The 18,837-nt window shown below is 43.5% G+C and overlaps 1 protein-coding gene across 23 annotated transcripts in view; it reads right to left on the bottom strand.

Moving 5' to 3' along the window:
- Positions 1–18,837, bottom strand: part of SLC39A11 (solute carrier family 39 member 11) — a 402,448-nt gene that overhangs the window by 336,051 nt on the left and 47,560 nt on the right. For 18 of the 23 annotated variants that reach the window (XM_077328331.1, XM_077328329.1, XM_077328324.1 and 15 more), the window contains 2 exons: positions 17,420–17,552; positions 15,940–15,978 (listed from right to left, as the gene is read on the bottom strand). In XM_077328331.1, the coding sequence (XP_077184446.1) occupies positions 15,940–15,978; positions 17,420–17,527 (147 nt within the window). In that variant the 5' untranslated portion in view covers positions 17,528–17,552. Of the gene's footprint in view, positions 1–15,939; positions 15,979–17,419; positions 17,553–17,946; positions 18,015–18,837 lie in introns of those variants that run through there. The other 5 variants (XM_077328330.1, XM_077328327.1, XM_077328326.1 and 2 more) reach the window with 2 other exon arrangements.

Genomic DNA, 18,837 nt, shown 5'->3' with positions numbered 1-18,837 from the left:
ATAGGAATAATCAGAGTGCACATATAAGGGGAGAGTAAATTAGCAGGAAATTAGTAAGCAGCATCATGAAGATATCCCACAGTCAATTCTGTAGAGGGCTCAGTACTGGGTCTGTTACTTTTCAATGTTTTTATTGATGATCTGTATGAGGGGGTGAAGGGACTATTCATTAAATTTGCAGATAACACCAAATAGAGAGGAATAGTGAACACCCCAGAAGACAGGGAGAGTTCAATGAAATCTGAACATGCTGGAAAAGTGAACAAATGAGAGCAATTTAATAAAGAGAAGTGCAGAGTTCCACATCTGGCTCACAAAAACATATTGGATGGGAGATACACTTCTGGAAGCAGTGTGCGTAAACAAGATCTCGGGATAGTTGTGGACTGTAAGCTAAATATGAGTGGAAGACAGTGTGATGAGGTGGTAAAAAAGGTGAATGCAGTCTTGGGTTTTAACAACAGAGGCATCACATCAAAATTGCAAGATGTCATAGTCCCACGATGTATCACTTTGGTCAGACTGCACTTGAAGTACTCTGTACAGTTCTGAAGACCTCGCTTCAAAAAGGATGTGGACAAAATTGAGAGGGTACATAGGAGCAATGAGGATGATCCAGAGCCTGGAGACCAAGCCCTATGAGGAAGGGCTGAAAGACTTGGGAATGTTCAGCCTGGACAAGAGGAGGTTGATAGGAAAAATGATTGCTCTCTGTAAGTATCTGATATGTTGTCATTTGGAGGAGGGCGAGGATTGGTTCATGATGGCAACACTTACTAGGACCTGGAGTAATGGGTCTAAACTGTGTATAGGATGCTGCCAGCTAGATATTGGGGGGAAGGATTCACAGAGTAGTTCAACAGTGGAATAGGCTGCCTAAGGAAATAGTGAGATCCCCACACTGGCAGTCTTCAAGCAGCGGCTGGACAGATAGCTATCATAGCTGTTTTAGGCTGATCCTGCACTGAGCAGGGGGGTTGGACTAGATGGCCTATAGGGCCCCTTCCAATTCTATGATTCTATAGTTTTATAGTTCTTGCACTAACACTGAATCTCAGTTCTCAGAAGACTTAAGGGGGTGGTCTTATAAAACAAAATAAATGTTTAGTCAGTACTGCAGCTAAGACAAGATGGAGGCAGGACAACCTTCCACTAAAAAGGAAAATTGGAAGTGAAAAAAATCTTTTAAACTCTTTTTACAATTTCAAAAGGCACCCATTGCCTGAAACTGACCACTAAGCAGAGCACAATCCCAGTGGTAGAGGTATGGCCTCTTGGGGTGGCAGAAAACCCAATGGAGTCATTCCTGATTGTTTATTTCCTTTGCCTTCAGAACCAAGGAAGGGGAGAAATGGGGCAATAGGACTTGTAAAAGTAAAAGATACAGCAATAGAAAATGAAGTGATCCCTGAAGGGATCTAAATCTATGCAGAAGCAAAACAAAACCCCAGCCCACCTGTGAAGAGAAAGTGAGTTGGCATGCACCCAAGGGGAATGCAGGGCAGAAGCAAAGGGAAAAGCAGTGCATAAACAGCTGTAGTCTGAAAGCTCTGTCATCATCACAGAACACATTATAACAAATTCATTTCACACATGATTGCTTAACTGCTCGAGTATTTCTGCATTTCTCTGGAAAGAATGTTTGGTTATAAAAAATAAAAACCCTGTATTATTTGTCTATATCATGTCTAAGTTCCTCCATCATACAAGGTGTGAGCTTACGACCTGTTCAACAATTCTAGCCACCCTTTGGTTAAGACAGAGGCATGACATTTAAAATCAGAGCAGCAAGAAGACACAACCCCCTATCACACCCTCAAGAGTTGCTCTCCGTCTAGATATCTGACACTGGTGGGTGGGGGTGATTCTTGTACTGCTTATCCACAAGTATGTTTGCTAGCTGGTACTTGGTAAGATTTGGTAGCTGAATCCTTAAGGAACTTACTTTAATGGCAGCCCTCTCACTGTGACATTATACACAGGCAGGCCTCTCACAGTGATACTGGACACTGGACAGCCTCCTTTGTCCTTGGCCATTCAAAGTATTCTCATTAACAAGGAATGTTATAGCAGAGTCAACAGTAGTGGTACCAAGATTATGAAAATTTCTAGAGGAATTTACTCTGCTCCCTCCCCATTGCGGTTTGGAAACTGAAAAAAAATCTATGTTCCAAGGCAGGAGTTCCAAAAGTGAACAGTACATCCCCCTGGGGGATAGGGGAAGTATCCAAGGAGCGGTAAGGAATTTTGGGGCAGTAGAAGACAGTGAAGAATTCTGGGGCAGTAGAGGGGCAGTGAGGAATTTGGGGACAGTAGAGGGGCAGATGTCTGACTCTTCCTGCCGCAGCTGCATTTTCCTAGTGAGAGATGTTCCAAGATGGTTTTCCGTGGCCTGTCTCTAAATAGCAGCAGCTCTGGACTTCCATAGTCGTCTCCTATATCAGTGCTGACCAGGGCCAACTGTGCTTAGATTCCTGAAGAAAACAGAAGCTTCAGAAGGGGGGCTGGATGGGATCATACTGCTGCAGAGCCCCTTTCCCTCCTCAGACTCTGTCCTTCCCAGGCTCCACCCCAGATCTCCAGAAATTTCTTAACCCAGAGTTGGCAACCCTTCTCCATCTTTGGGCCGCTAGAAAAGCCATCTCCTGTTTCCTACTGGCCGTGGGATTTTCCATTGCTTCCTTCCTTCCTGGTCTCTTTTTCTCCCCAATGAGTATCCAAAGTTGCTTTTAAAAATAACTTGTAAAAAAACATATATTTTTTCCAGACTAAAATACGGCCGCTGCACGACAACCAAAAAAGAAGTGTGGGCTACATAATGAGTTTTACATCTAACACCCGGAAACAGATGTGTGTTTGTATGTGGGGTGAGCATTGCGATCTTCAGATCAGGGTCTGCTCAGGGTCCCCAGGCCAAGAGAGCTGAACCTGGCCTTGACCAGGGCCAGAGCCTTTCAGCCTGGGTCCCAACATGATGGAATGAGCTCCTGGGAGAGATCAGGACCCTGCTGGACCTTAATCAGTTCTGCAGGGTCTGTAAGATGGAGCTGTTCTATTGGGCTTGTGGTCAAGTCCCACAATTATATCCACCGAAATAACTGGCCTCACTGCTAAGGGAAGGGGAAGCCAGAAGATCGGCTCCCTACGAAAGGAATCCCCAGTCTGAAAAGTTTAGGTTTTTTGTTTATTGTAACTGTTTTTTAAATGTATGTTGAGATTACCCGCCCTGAGCATTCAGAAGGGTGAGCTAAAATAAAAATATATATTATTTAAATTGTCTATAGCCCGCTCTATTGCCAAACATTCCATCTCAATCAGAGACGTTGCTCTCTTTCTAGCAACTTACTAATAAAGTAAAAGATGAGATATTGATTTCCATCCCCCCCAGTCTGACTTAACATGGCCTCTATTCCAATATTAAATGTACCAAAGTAGTAAAGGATTTCATGTAGTCAGCAGCCCTCAACCACTGTGGTTAGTACCTTTGGATTCTTGAGTCCAAGTCAACTTATCCATAAAGGTTTTCTTTATGCATTCACATAAAAGAGCAGTTATGGAACTAAATGTATTACTTTCACATTTATACCCTGCCCTTCCATGGAGGCCTAGAGATTATCCTCATATAAATAGCCCATTACCCCTGTAAATGTTTTTGGTTGTGGCTCTAGGATAACTTGCACCTTGCTCTAGTCAGGTTTTATCATTCCAACTCCAAGCATACCCTAGGTTTTTCACATCTCATTGGTTTTTTGACATTTTGAGGCTTCCACAGTCAAACCACCCTTCTTTATTCTCTGAAACATAATTGCCAGATGTTGAAGGTGTTCATTCCAGTATCAAACCCATTAAAACACCAGTACTTGCCTTGAGTTTTTAACTGGCACTGGAGGCCTTCTCCCTGAACTGATTCCTGAACTATGACCAATCTTTGGGGTCATAATTGACATGTTTAGCGTTGCTACCACTAGTTATGGAATGTTATGAAACTACTGAATTATACTGCACTTATCCTTATGTTCTCCTATGTTCTATGTAAACTGTCCTGAGCTACAAAGGAAGGTGGGTACATAAATATAAATAAATAAATGTAGTTGATTTCTTCAATATAAAGATAATAAGGCATCTAGATTAGTCTCTGCAGCATAAACTGCATGAAAACACTTCTCTAAGGAATTAACTGGCACAGTGCAAGACAGCCTGGGGGGTGGTATGAAAGCTCCGGGGGCGAGGATGTAAATGGGATCTTGCTGCTATTATTTGTATTTGTATTGTATTTGTATTGTATTTGGTTGGATTTTTATGACTGAATGTAAACCACCATGAGCCAGCTGGGTCTGGGAGTGGCGGTTAATAAAAGCTAACAGAAGTAATTCACAAAAAAAGATCTGGCAGCCTAGATAATTGAGACCCAACTGAACATAATGCTATATTTATCAGGAGTAAGTCCTTCCAGACCAATGTTATTATTATTATTATTATTATTATTATTATTATTATTATTATTATTATTATTATTAGATTTATAGCCCGCCACTCCCTTGCGGCTCGTGGCGGGTAACAATATCGCAATTCCCCATTAAAACCCCATAAAACAATAATAACATTGCCAATATTGCCAGCATGGAAAGAATGGCAGCTCAACTCCCCCCCTCCCTCCCACTACTAGCGGGTGGAGAGGAGGTCCTGATGATGTTTTGCTTCGGGTCCAGAACCCGAGTCCCCGGGGGAGGCATAGATCTATTATCAGCCCCGGCCTCAACCATAAACCTGGCGGAAGAGCTCCGTCTTGCAGGCCCTGCGGAATGTTGAAAGATCCCGCAGGGCCCGCAGCTCTCCCGGGAGCTCATTCCACCAGGTCGGGGCCAGGACCGAAAAGGCCCTGGCCCTGGTCGAGGCCAGGCGTGCTTCCCTAGGGCCGGGAACGACCAACAGGTTTTCACCCGCAGAGCGCAAGGCCCTGCGAGGGGCATAGGGCGATAGGCGGTCCCTCAGGTATGTGGGTCCCAACTCGCGTAAAGCCTTGAAGGTTAGAACCAGAACCTTGAACCGGATCCGGGCAGCAATTGGCAACCAGTGCAGCTGCCTCAGCACTGGCTGGATGTGGGCCCTCCAAGATGTGCCAGTAAGGACCCTAGCAGCTGCGTTTTGCACTAGCTGAAGTTTCCGGATCAAGGACAAGGGAAGGCCCGCGTAGAGCGAGTTACAGAAATCTATTCTGGAGGTGACCGTTGCATGGATCACTGTGGCTAAGTGTTCGGGGGACAGATAGGGCGCTAATAGTCGGGCCTGGCGAAGGTGGAAAAACGCCTGGCCCACTACTTTTTTTTTTAATAAAGTGATTAGTTTAGTATAGGCAAGAAATGTGGTGGATAGTGTATATCTTGAATTTAGTAAGGCATTTGATAAGGTCCCCCCATGAAGGGGAGTAGTAATTGGCTGCATGAAAGAACCCAGAGGGTGCTCATCAATGGTTCATCATCTTGGAGGGAGGTGACCAACAATGTACTGCAGGATTCTGTGCTGAGGCCAGTACTGTTTAACATTTTCTTTAATGGTTTGGATGAAGTGATAGAGGGTAACTGATCAAATCTGCATATGATATTAAATTGGGTGGGGTGACTAATACCCCAGAGGAAAGGACTACTATTCAAGGAGGTTTTGAAAGATTAGAAAATTGGGCTAAACACAGATGGATTCCTGGCGTGAAAAGATCAGGGAACTGGCACTGATGGCTAAACGGCCGCTAGGAATTTGGTTGAGGCCAGGCAATGGGGGGACTTATAGGGAGGTATTTTGATTTTTGCCTGCCATCTTGTTGACATTATATTGTTAATATTAGGGGAGCGCATGTTGATTTTATTGTATTGGGGCTATTGAGCCCATTTTATTCTGTAAGCTGCCCTGAGCCACTTGTCGGGAGGGGTGGGATATAAATTTAATAATAAAATAAATAAATAAAATATTGTAAATCACAGACCAACAAAGGAATATCAAAGACACTGGGAAGAATTTCTAATGAATCTGTGAAAGCAAACTCTCTATTGTTCTTTTCTTCTGTTTCTGATCTATAACTAACTAGAAAATCAAATCAAATATTAATTTTTAATAAAGATTGGTTCATATGAACCACTGGGAAAAAAAGAAAACTGGGCTACAGCCAACAAAATGAATTATAATAAAGAGAAGTATTATTATTATTATTATTATTATTATTATTATTAATATTAAATTATAATAAAGAGAAGTATAAAGTATTACATTTGGCTAATAAAAGTGTGATACATAAAAGACAGTGGATACCTGGCTTGATATTAGTATTTGTGAAAGGTACTGGTATTTGTGAAAGAGATCTGGTGGGCAATATAGCTAAGAAGTCAGCATTGCTAGGAGCACAGAATCTAGAGCAGCCTTTCTCAACTTTTCTACCATTGAGAAACCCCTGAAACATTCTTCAGGGTTCAAGAAACCCCAGAAATGGTACCCTCGTGTATAATATGGCTGGGAAGCACAGCTGTGTACATGCCCACTTGGGGCCCCACCCCTTCCCACCCACCCCCCAAACCCATCATTGGCCATTTTTGGAGGGGAGGGCAGGTTGACATGCCCATATATGGTCATATCACGCGATAAATGTTTAACAAATTTAGAAAATATATTTTAGAAGAAGAAGAGTTGGTTCTTATATGCCACTTTTCCCTACCCGAAGGAGGCTCAAAGCAGCTTACAGTCACCTTCCCATTCCTCTACCCACAACAGACACCCTGTGGGGTGGGTGAGGGTGAGAGAGCCCTGATATCACTGCCCGGTCAGAACAGTTTTATCAGTGCCGTGGCAAGCCCAAGGTCACCCAGCTGGTTGCATGTGGGGGAGCGCAGAATCGAACCTGGCATGCCAGATTAGAAGTCCGCACTCCTAACCACTACACCAAACTGGCTCTTAAAATAATTGATTCCATTTGGGAAACCTTTCCAGGGCCATCAAGAAACCTCCGGGTTTCATAAAATCCTGGATGAGAAAACCTAATCTAGAGCAAGGGAAGTTGTAATACCACTCTATTCCACATTGGTTATACCTCATTTGGAATATTGTGTCCAGGTTATTTATTTACTAGATATTAAGCCTGCTGTGGGCAAAATACAGCGGGCCCTAGCATGATGGGTGGGTGGAGGGACGGGGTGAAGGAAGGAGGAAAAGGAGAAAGAGAGAAAGAGAGACAGAAAGAAAGGGAGGAAGATAGAGACAGAAGAAGAGGGAGAGAAACAGGTAGCCAGAAAGAGGCAGATGGAAGAGAGGGAAGAAGGGAGAAAGGGAAAAACAAAAGGAATGCTGGGAGGAAGGGAAGGAGAAAGGGAATGCTGGGAGGAAAGGAAGGAGAAAGGGAATGCTGGGAGGAAAGGAAGGAGAAAGGGAATGCTGGGAGGAAGGGAGGAACAGAGTAAGGTAGGTGGCCTTGGGACCTTCTGCTGGGCCCAGGGGCAGGCTCGGCTGCCCCAGGGCCCAGCAGAAGGCTCGGGACGGGGGCGGCAGGCTTTGCGGCCTACTGCCGGGCCCAGGGGCAGGCTCGGCTGCCCCAGGGCCCGGCAGAAGGCTCGGGACGGGGGCGGCAGGCTTTGCGGCCTACTGCCGGGCCCAGGGGCAGGCTCGGCTGCCCCAGGGCCCGGCAGAAGGCTCGGGACGGGGGCGGCAGGCTTTGCGGCCTACTGCCGGGCCCAGGGGCAGGCTCGGCTGCTCCAGGGCCTGGCAGAAGGCTCGGGACTTCGGGAGTGGGCTTTGTGGCCTTCTGGCGGGCCCAAGGGCAGGTGAGCCTGCCCCAGGGCCCGGCAGAAGGCTCCCTGGGCGAGGGGAAGCCGGCCGGGGGACTTACCGCTGGGGAAGGCTTCTTCCTCTGAGTGGCGACTCCCCGGCTGGCCCAGGCGAGGCTGGGCCAACCAGCCAATGGGGAGCCGCGCTTTGCGCGGCTCCCCATTGGCTGCTTGGCCCTCGAGTGACACTCGGAGGGCCCAATCAGGAGCCGCTTCGCGGCTCCTGATTGGGCCCTCCGAGTTTTTATCACGTACAGGGCCCGCCCTAACTCCTCCCCACTTGCCCTTACTCCTTTATTCCTCCCGCTCCTCCGGAGCGGGGGGAGGGTTAAAGATGTTATTTATTGTATTTATATACTGCCCTCCCCGAAGGCTCAGGACAGTTTACATGAAACAACAAAATGGTACAGGTAACATCATTCTAGTAACAGTAAGGTGGTAACAACAATAACATTAACATAATAACCGCCCAGAGCTGCAAAGAAATGGATGGTATAAAAATCTAAATAAATAAATAAATAACAATAACAACAATAACATCAAAGGAAGGTAAAACTGCAAAGAGCCTTAGCTCAACTCATACTGAGACTCAGGGGTTGGGTAGATCTCCGCAGTTCAAGAAGGATGCTGATAAGATGGAACCTGTTCAGAGAAGGGCAACTAGGATAGTTGAGGGGTTGGAATCTGTGTTCTACAAGAAAGGTTGAAAGAGTTAGGTATGTGTAGCCTGGAGAAGAGGAGGGCAAGGGGTGATACAACAGCTGTGTGTAATTACATAAAAGGAAGACATGTTGAAGAGGGGAACAACTTGTTTACTGCAACTTTAGAGACAAGGACTAAGAGCAGGGGATTCAAATTCCGTTCTACAAACAGAACAGAGGCTGTTGTAGATGGAATATGCTGCCTTGGAGGGTGGTGGTGTCTACATGGCTAGACGTTTTTCGGAGGAGATTGGATGAGCATCTGTCAGGAGATGGAGGACTGGCTGGCCTTACCGGGTCTTATCAAGCTAAAGCCCAAATCTCTACAATGTTCCAAGCATTATTGATTGTCTTCTTAAGCAAACACAGCTTTGAGCCAGTGAAGCTGATTTATTGCAAGCTGAACATGTTGCCAATTTGTAGGCACTGTGCCAGCATAAGACAAATGTTTTGGAAATATTAATTGCACTTGATTGTAAAATGGGCAGGTTGCCAATTTGCTAGGCATTGTGGCAGAATAAGACAAATGTTTTGGAAGTGCTAATTGCACTTGTTACTTTTTGTACACATTTATTGTTGATTGTATGTAAGAAATGTTAAATGAACTAATGGTTCTTGTTATAACAACCTTTTATATAAAAATTTGCAGTTTCAATATATTTGCCTTTTATTCATAGCGAATTTTGGACTAAGTTTTTGGGTCTCACTATGTACCGTTATTAGACAGCAGCAGGCTTCAGAAGAGCAGACATCACCAGCCGAGAAGAACGTGCTAGCTAAGCCCAGTGAAAATGAGGCACACTGTGTGCTACTGAAAGGGCCTGCTGCACAATGCCTAGTTGGGCATAGGCTAGAAGATTCTTTAGAGGAGCATGACAGAAGGTATAGCCTTCTCCGCAGCTTCAGAGAGGGGTGCAGGAAAGCATTTAAAGAGGCTCAGCTTGCTCTCCGCAGCCTGGGAAGGGTCTGGAGGGAGGCATTTAAAGGGACCACCATACAATTGATTTGAAGGATCATGAATGCCTCCCTCCAGACCCTTCCCAGGCTACGGAGAGCTTGCTCATCCCATGGCATGAGACAAAGATCCTGGAAGGCAGACAGACTCTAACAGGTTGCGGGGGGAAGGGGTGCAGGGGAGGAAGCCTAGGGCTGCCATCACCCACCCACCCCATGGGGATAGGGGCTGGAGTTATCCCAGACACCCAACTCCTTTCCAAAAGTCAGAAATCAGTTTCCTTGGGGGACATGGCTGTTTTCAAAGAGCAAATTCTAGAGCTCTTTGTTATAGCCTTCTGGGGTTCTTGCCCCTCCCTGGCTCCACTCCTAAATCACCAGGAATTTCCCAACTCAAATTTAGCAAACCTATTTTTAGTTCTTAAAGAGATGGGAATACCATAGCATCTTATCTGTCTCTTGAGAAACATATATGCAAGTCAAGAAGCAACAGTGAGAACCAGGCATGGAATCAATGATTGGTTCAAAATTGAGAAAGGAGTTCAGCAAGGCTGTATACTGCTGCCTTGCCTATTTAACTTGTAAGCGGAGCACATCATGAGAAAGGTGGGGTTAGATGAGTTACAAATTGGAATCAAGACTGCAGGGAGAAATATCAACAACCTCAGATATGCAGATGATACCACTTTAATGGCAGAAAGCGAAGAGAAACTAAAGAGTCTCCTGATGCGGGTGAAGGAGGAGAGTGCAAAAGTTGGCTTGAAACTCAACATCAAGAAAACAAAGATCATGGCATCCGGCCCTCTCAATTCCTGGCAAATAGATGGGAAAGAAATGGAGGTAGTGACAGATTTTATTTTCCTGGGCTCCAAGATCACTGCAGATGGGGACTGCAACAAAGAAATTAAAAATCGCTTGCTCCTGGGGAAGAAATCTATGGCAAATCCAGACAGCATCTTAAAAAGCAGAGACATCACCCAGCCAATAAATGTACATGTAATCAAGGCTATGGTCTTCCCAGTTGCAATGTATGGCTGTGAAAGTTGGACCATAAGGAAGGCTGAGCGTCAAAGAATTGAGGCTTTTGAACTCTGGTGCTGGAGAAGACTCTTGCAAGTCCCTTGGACTGCAAGGCGAACAAACCAGTCAGTCCTAGAGGAGATCAGCCCTGACTGCTCCTTAGAAGGCCAGATCCTGAAGATGAAACTCAAATAATTGGCCACCACATGAGAAGAAAGGACTCTCTGGAGAAGAGCCTGATGCTGGGAGCAATTGAGGGCAAATGAGGAGATGACAGAGAATGAGGTGGCTAGATGGAGTCACTGAAGCAGTCAGTGCGAACTTAAATGGACTTCAGAGAATGGTAGAGGACAGGAAGGCCTGGGGGATCATTGTCCATGGGGTCACGATGAGTCAGACACAACTTCGCACCTAACAACAACAACAACAGCAATTTTTAGGCAAGACAATCATAAGCCTCCCACTCTTTATGAGGTCCTGTGATGTCCTTTTCATCATCAGTACCATTTCAGCTGTCCTATGAGAATAAATTACATGCCTTGCCCTGTTCCATGAATGAGCAAGCCTCTTCTAGAGAAGCGGGTTCAGATCCTTGATTCTGTGTAACATTTCTTCACTTTCCTGTTGGCCACCAGCCAGGATTGATAACAGCACAGCTGGGAACTCTGCCACTTCCATGGCCAGCATAAAGCCAAGCCCCATCAGCGTCTCCCAGCCAACTCAGGAAATAGCCTGCATTTCAGTCCAGCCAGGGAAGGACCATCATTGGCCATTTTGGGAGGGCACCATCTTTCTTACACAATGTGATTTTGAAAAGTTAGATTATTTATATTGCACAGGTTACTGAAAATTCCTTTCAAATAAATTTTTGTTCAGCATGGTCCAAGAAGTCATTTCCTTTGATTTATACTGCTCATATTTCATATGTGCATGTCATGTAGATGTTAAACAGTACAGCATATTTAGTGAATCAATAAAATTTCGGGTATGGTTTTTATTTACTTTTGACACAGGAGTAATTCATAACAGGAAACATTTTATATGCCCAACTACAGATGAAGACAGCTTAATGAAATGCATTTGGTCTTTCTTTTTTTACTACTGATCAGACAGTTTTAAGCTGCAATTACTCTGGGTTATTTTTGTGTACTCATTAAAGCATATTCATTCAGAGAAGAATGCACTAGTTTCATATACTTGTTTTTCATCAACCTTTTTGGCTTTTTCTGACTAAGGTTTGGTTGCAGATTATTTTTCTTCCTTTCCTTTGTGCCTTCTCACACATCACCTTATATTCTAATAGCAAAGTCTTTGGATAGTTAAATCTAATGACTGGAACTGTGAATAGGCAAGCCAGGTCTTTCTACAAACAAGAGAAGAGCCTCAGGTATGCAGAAATTAGTGAACTCTGAAAAGGAATTGGGGCTTTACAAAATCTGACAATGATAAAAGAAATGCTTGTAGCTTTAAGCAACTAATTTCCCCAGTGGCTTTTGCTAGGCAACCACAGCATGCCACGCTGGATTTTGTTAGTAAAAAGGAGGAGGAGGAGGAGGAGGCAGGGCCCTTTCCAGACTTATTTTGGCCTTTGATGAAGGTCTCATTAGAACCAGGTCTGACTAGGGCTCCCAGTTCCTGACTAGGAAGTTCCTGTAGATTTTTGGTGGCATCTGAGGAGAGCAGTGTTTGGAAAGGGGAGAGGCCTCAGCCAGATATAATGCCACAGGTCTATCTTCTGAACCAGTCATTTTCTCTAGGGATACAGTTCTCTGTTGTCTGAAATTCAGTTCTGGGAGATCTCCAGGGCCCACCTGAAAGTTAGCAACCCTGAATCAGACAGCAACCTCTTTGTGACAAGAGATTAGTTACTCTGGGGGAAAATGGCTGCTTTAGAGGATGGACTAATTTCTGTACTTGGGAGGTTAACAATCCTAGAAAAAGGGAGGAAAAGGCTCTCCTCTGCCAAAACCGTGTATCCAAACTTTTGTTATTTGTTTTTATCTGCCATTCATTCTGTATCCTATTGCCTTAGGTGTGATAGTTTTAAGTGGTATAGTTTCCACCAGGGACTCCAGCTGCGAAGTTGTTTGATGCGTGGGAATATATTTTCTCTCCGCAACCTTGGGGCCAGAAGCACCAGTTGTGTCTTCCTGACTTGGCTATGAAGGATAGTGTCTAGAGTGTTTCATGCCCAAGTGGGTGGGCAGGGAGAGAAGGAACAATGGTTTCTAGGTGTTTAGTCTTAGCAAAGATTTAAAGACGTTAACATTGTTGTATCCACAATAAAGAGATTTTCTTCAACAAGGTCAACAAGGCATATTGGGAACAACTGGCTGGATTCTCATATTTTCCATAAACTCTCCTCCTGAATGTGAGATCAGGGTATAGAAGAAGAAGAAGAAGAAGAGTTGATTCTTATATGCCGCTTTTCCCTACCCGAAGGAGGCTCAAAGCGGCTTACAGTCGCCTTCCCATTCCTCTCCCCACAACAGACACCCTGTGGGGTGGGTGAGGCTGAGAGAGCCCTGATATCACTGCCCGGTCAGAACAGTTTTATCAGTGCCGTGGCGAGCCCAAGGTCACCCAGCTGGTTGCATGTGGGGGAGCGCAGAATCGAACCCGGCATGCCAGATTAGAAGTCCGCACTCCTAACCACTACACCAAACTGGCTCTATATAGGTAAAACCAACAGCGGTGAATGGAAATAGCAGGTTATGATTTATGTCTACTGATTAATGCAATGTTTTAATTGAGTTTTTATTCTTAAACTCCTTATGGAACTATTGTAAACTATGTTGTGAACCACTCCAAGCTGGGAGAGAAGGAAAATGAGATGCTTCCCACAAGTCCCGTAGATGCCCACTTGTCATTCTACTCTTCTAGAAACAACAGCAGAGATTTCATCTTTGTAATACACCTTCACCTTGACAGAGCTTTAAATCCCAGCCTTCCTAATATATTCAGTTAATCCTTTCCTACAGAAAATATATTGTATCTTGTAATAAACATTGCATTTTTACAGTGTTGTAAACCAAGCCTGACTTCCTTGGAAATCCCGTGAACAATAATGTGAAAAGGGATAATTTAGGTAATTTCGAAATAGTGCAGGCCAAGGAGTAACAAGCATTTGGTTCCATAGCTGTTATTCATGTGTATTCTCTGCTATCCAACAAAGACTGATTTGTCCATTAGCAAGCCTGCCAAGACTTGAATGGGAGCAGCAGGCCCCTTGAAAAGATGCCCCGTAGCAGCATCTGTTACACAAAGAAAGACAAAGCAGCAAGATGCCATCCAGGAAAAAACTGCCACTGTGCCAGGAAACATTCTTAGCAAAGACCATCTATACAGCTTTCTACCACTGCTCCCTACTGGAAGAGATCTTGGACTGTCATCCCCATGTTGTGATATGCATAGCTGCATTGAAGAGATTTTTAAAATGTATAAATGTATGTGAGAGCTGAAGTAAGGCCCACACTGCCACTCTGAGCAAAGGCCAACCTCTACACAATTAGAGACCAATATTAATCATCTTGGCACTGGATTAGGGGCGTACATTCAGATAATACAGCCTGAAATAATACCATAAAAATATCTTCTTGGCATTTTTCAATTATTAATTCAACCTCTGTCTATCTATCCGTCTATCCGTCTATCCGTCTATCCGTCTATCCGTCTATCCATCCATCCATCCAGCCAGCCAGCCAGCCAGCCAGCCAGTTAAATAGCTAGCTATTTTTCAAATACCCTAAATGCCCTTTATAGGCCTTCAGGATTTTTGTGGATCACTGTACAACTGAAGTTATTTAAGTGTATTTAAAGGGCGTTCAGTCCTTTTCAATGCCTTTAGAGTGAACTCTTACCTTGAAGTAAGGTAAGAGTTCCCTCTAAAGACATTGAAAAGCCCTTTAAATGCCTTCGGAGTTCACTTATGCTGCCTAAAGGAATTTTATTTAATTAGTTATTATATTTATATACTGCTCACCCCAGGGCAGTTTACATAAAACAGGAATAATACAGATAACTCAATTTATAACAATATAGTGATGACAGCAACATAGTAGAATGATAAAACAATAGGGAGAACATTAAATCAACACATACTAATGGCCCAGTGGGTTGGGTGGATCTGCAGTGATTGCCACAGGAGGGAGGCTAAGGGGGCCAATGGGAAGTGATGGTTGAGATTGACCTCAACCAAATGCCTGACGGAGGAGATCCCTTTTGCAGGCCCTGCAGAACTGTTCCCTTTTAAGTTCAAATGTCTTTTCCCCCCTTCCATTAGAAACAATCGAGGAGAGGCATCTTCTTTGTACCCCCAGAATTGGATCCCCATTTGTGCCCCCAGAATTGGAACCATTGTTCAATCTTTTTCAAACTTTCGTTGTTGTTGTTGTTCATTTGTTTTGAGGAGAGGCACCAAAAGCTATGCAGCATATTTGGTGCCTATCTCAAAAAACAGACATGCAGCACCGAGCTCAAGATAACACTGGATCGAGTCTCCATTATGCCCTATGGAAGGAGTTGACTATAGTGGTTCCCATAGCCTGTTATGGAGATGGAAAAATTCAGCATACTGAATATTTACTGGATCCGAATACCATACTGGTATTTGGGAGTATCAGAAAATATCAATATTTTCTGAATTCAATATACTCTAAACTGAAAAATACCATTGTGGGTTTTTTGCACATCCTTACCCTGGATCATACCTCAGGTGTGCCAATCACCTGAAAGTCCACAAGTGGCAACTGCACGGCCTTCTTTATAGCACACATCCATTCTGCAGCGGTCAACTGAATTAAAACAGTAAACAGCTGCTACTCAGGCACAGCATAAGTTTTGTGAAGAGAAATTCTCTTTTCCCCCCTGTAAAACAGCTTACCACATGGGCCTTTCTCCTAGCTGAGCTAAATATAATACATTTCACTTTCTTCAGGTAGTAAGAAAGTCAGCATTCCATGTATTCCATTCCTTCTCAATTTTCCAGTTTCTACAAGGAACTTTTGAAAAGTTCTCCTAGAAAAATCCAACATTTATTTCCCTTAAGTCCTCAAAATTTACAGATATGTTATATCTCCAGTTGCTAGTTAATGTGGCTTTGAGGAGTTAACAATTAAGAACTCAAGCATTTTTAAAACAATAAAATATGTCTGAGGGGCCTAATTAAAAAGCACAAAAATCAGCTGAATTAATTAAACACACTTACTTTGTGAACTCAACATCCAAGACAACTATCCACATAACACTGACACTCATATTACCACCTCACTAGGAGGCATCAGGTCAGGACATGATGACTGTTGCTCAGATTCTTCTGATATCTCACATAGATATGATTACATCTCAGGCAAGAAACATCAATGCAATATGGCAACTACACGAAGCACCATCAGTAGCTAAAGCGAGAAGATCAGGACAGCACACAGTAGAGATTAACATGAAACAGGGTGTACAATACTTACCCCCGCAGCAAAGCCCAGGCTGCCATCCAGGATCCGTCTCTGTAAGTTAAAAAGATCTTCCAGTAAGCATAAAGCGCCAAGATTTGGCAGCTTATTGTGCAAGAGTACCACCAAACAAAGTCTGAAGTGGCAGAATCAAGCTTGTGAACATGGCTTGAACCAGCTGGTGTAAACGACTAGCTCAAAATGTAAATGGCTACCACAGGGACTCCCAATATGGTGCCAGTAGGCACTATGGTGCCTGCCAACACATTTCCTAGAGCCCACCATTGCCAACACATCACAAGGATCACCACTGAATGACTGAAGGTAAGATGCAAGAAAATATCCTAAAACAGTAAGCTTGTTGTTAAAAGTCATCCTTCTGCCTGAAATGGCGCCTGCAATGGCCATTACGTAGCTTCTCCCACCAGTGTGTGTCAGAATTTTAAAGGTGCCCACAGGCTCAAAAATGGTGGCCAGCAAAATAACCCTCTACCCTGTCTGCTATCCTATCACACTAAAATCTTTTTTCCATTCACAATATAACAACAAGGGAGGTCAACATTATGACTGCAGCACAGATAAGAAATCTGAACTGATGGCTTGTGCATAGCACATCCATAACTGAGCAGGGATTTTAGTGTATACAAACACACATCAACAAACAATGACAGCCAAAAGAATAATCTGTCCAAACATTTGTAATTTTATTCCACCAAGGGGGGTTTCAGTCTTCCAAGCTTTACATAGTAGCAGACATAGGCCAAAACCAAAAGGTGTCTTTCCTTTAGAGCCATAGCCTAAGTAAGTAATTCAAAACTGTGAAGACTAGAACTATACTGTCAGTCAAGTGCTATTTCCTGCAAATTTTTGCCTGTTCTGCCTCACCATGAACCAAAGACTCTGAAAGACACCTGCCAAGGGTTAAACCCTGAGGGCACATAACTGACACTATTGAGAAAGAAACTGCAGCACAAGCAACCTCTTTGGAAACACTGAAGGTGGAAAGAAATCCACCTACTTGTAATACAGCTTTTTCCATGTAATGCTAGGGACAAGGAGGAGACTTTAATTTAAGGGGGGGATCTTGTTTCACCTGATGACGACCATTGATAAATAAGTCTTAAGCCCCAGTAAACATGTTACTGTTTAAGGAGCCATAAACTATTATTTTTTTCTGCAAGGCACCTTGGTTTCTCTTCTGGAACCTAAAAAACAGATTACGTCCAAAATTTATTATCAATTTTAAATTTTATTTCAGCTATGAATTGTAAAATTAAATCTGCCTTGTTTAAAAGGATCCATAATAATGTAGATAAGTCCATTTCCTTTACATGGACAGTCATCTGATGTTCTAACTCCTGTTCACTCAATTAAATGTAGATGTAGCATTCATACTTCTTTCACTGATACGGGCAGCAAAAAGCTGAGAATCCTATTTGGCATTTACTGTATTTTCAACCTACACAAAGAACTGGAAATGAAGATGATGACCCACCTGACCACTGGAAAATACAAACACCAGCGCTGAGCCCGCAGCAGTCAGTCCCCACGTCAGGAACGTTCCTAGCAGTGCTTGCAACACTGGATTGTAACCCAATAGCATACTGAATGTGCCTGGGTTTGATGATCTAGAAGAAAGAAAGGGGCATTCAGTAGGAACGTTTCATATAATTCAATTCCAGTTATTTGTTTATATCTCGCTTTTATCTCCACTCGGGACTCGGCAGTTTTTAGAATCATTCTCCCCTTTTCCACTTTCTCCCAACAATTCTGTGAGATGTGCCAGATGGAGAGTTTGTGATGGGCCAGTGAGCTTCCATGGCAGAAACAGGTATTCAAACCTGGGTTACCCAGGATCCAAGTCTGAACTACCAATCATATCTTAAGAATTTTCTTCTTTAAGTCCTATTCTTACCTGACAAGTATTGTCACTTTCACACAGGTTTTGAACACAGGTTTTTCAAGAGTACCATTTTTTAAAGAAACAAAAGCCCTTTATATTAGAACTCATTTATATCTCACCGATGAGAGGAAGAGGTAGGCTTGAGTAACGATGATGCAAGTTCAGTTCCCTCTTCAACCACAGACTGCTGAGGACAGAGGTTAGGTAAGCCACTTGCTCATTCATACTGCTTCTTTGTAAAATGGGGGAAAGTCTGAAACCCTATATGTACTTTTACCAAAAAGACCTAAACTCCAGCAAGCTTTAACAAGACTTATTTTTTAGTAACTCAGATTTCAACAAGCACAAGATTGTTGTAGAAACAAGGAAATATAAAAGTATAAAGCACTTGGCCCATTAAAATAACTCTCCGAATATACAAAGTGCTGAATTTAGTCAATCATTATCTGCCTTGTTTCATTTACCTGTCTAATTCTGTTGCAGAGTTGTGCAAATTGTACATATTCACATACCCATTCGTGGTGGACAACCAAAAATCAGAAGTCCTATTGACAAATTACAGTGAATGCACATACAATCCATTACATGGTGTATTTGATTACATGCATTCACTATAAAACAAGAACAGGGCTGGAGATATGATCTTCTTGTGTTTAATGGTAATATGCAGCCTGCATTTATTCTGTAACATCCTAGGTCAGTGGTTCTCAACTTTCCTCATGCCGCGACCCTTCAACAATAAAATTATGCAAGTGTTCTTTCAAAGAAATTAAACCTAAACTGACCAATGGTGTGAAGATCCATTGTTCATGATTGTATATAAATCTGTTTCTTTCCAGGGTTTCTCAGGTCAGTTCAGTCTCTTGTCCCACCATGCAGATCTTGCTATTTTCCACTGCTTCAGACAGACAAACGCTCTATCTCAATCTACCCTGCAAGGCTGTTGTGTAGATAGCGCCCCCCCCCCAGCCAAGTTGCTTGTCCTGCCACGACCCCTGTGAAAGGGTTGT

The sequence above is a fragment of the Paroedura picta genome, chromosome 3 (assembly GCF_049243985.1).
Source record: "Paroedura picta isolate Pp20150507F chromosome 3, Ppicta_v3.0, whole genome shotgun sequence".
In the NCBI taxonomy this organism is placed as follows: Eukaryota; Metazoa; Chordata; class Lepidosauria; order Squamata; family Gekkonidae; genus Paroedura; species Paroedura picta.
The sequence above is the reverse complement of the archived record's forward strand: the minus strand, read 5'-3'. Positions and strand labels throughout refer to the sequence as shown.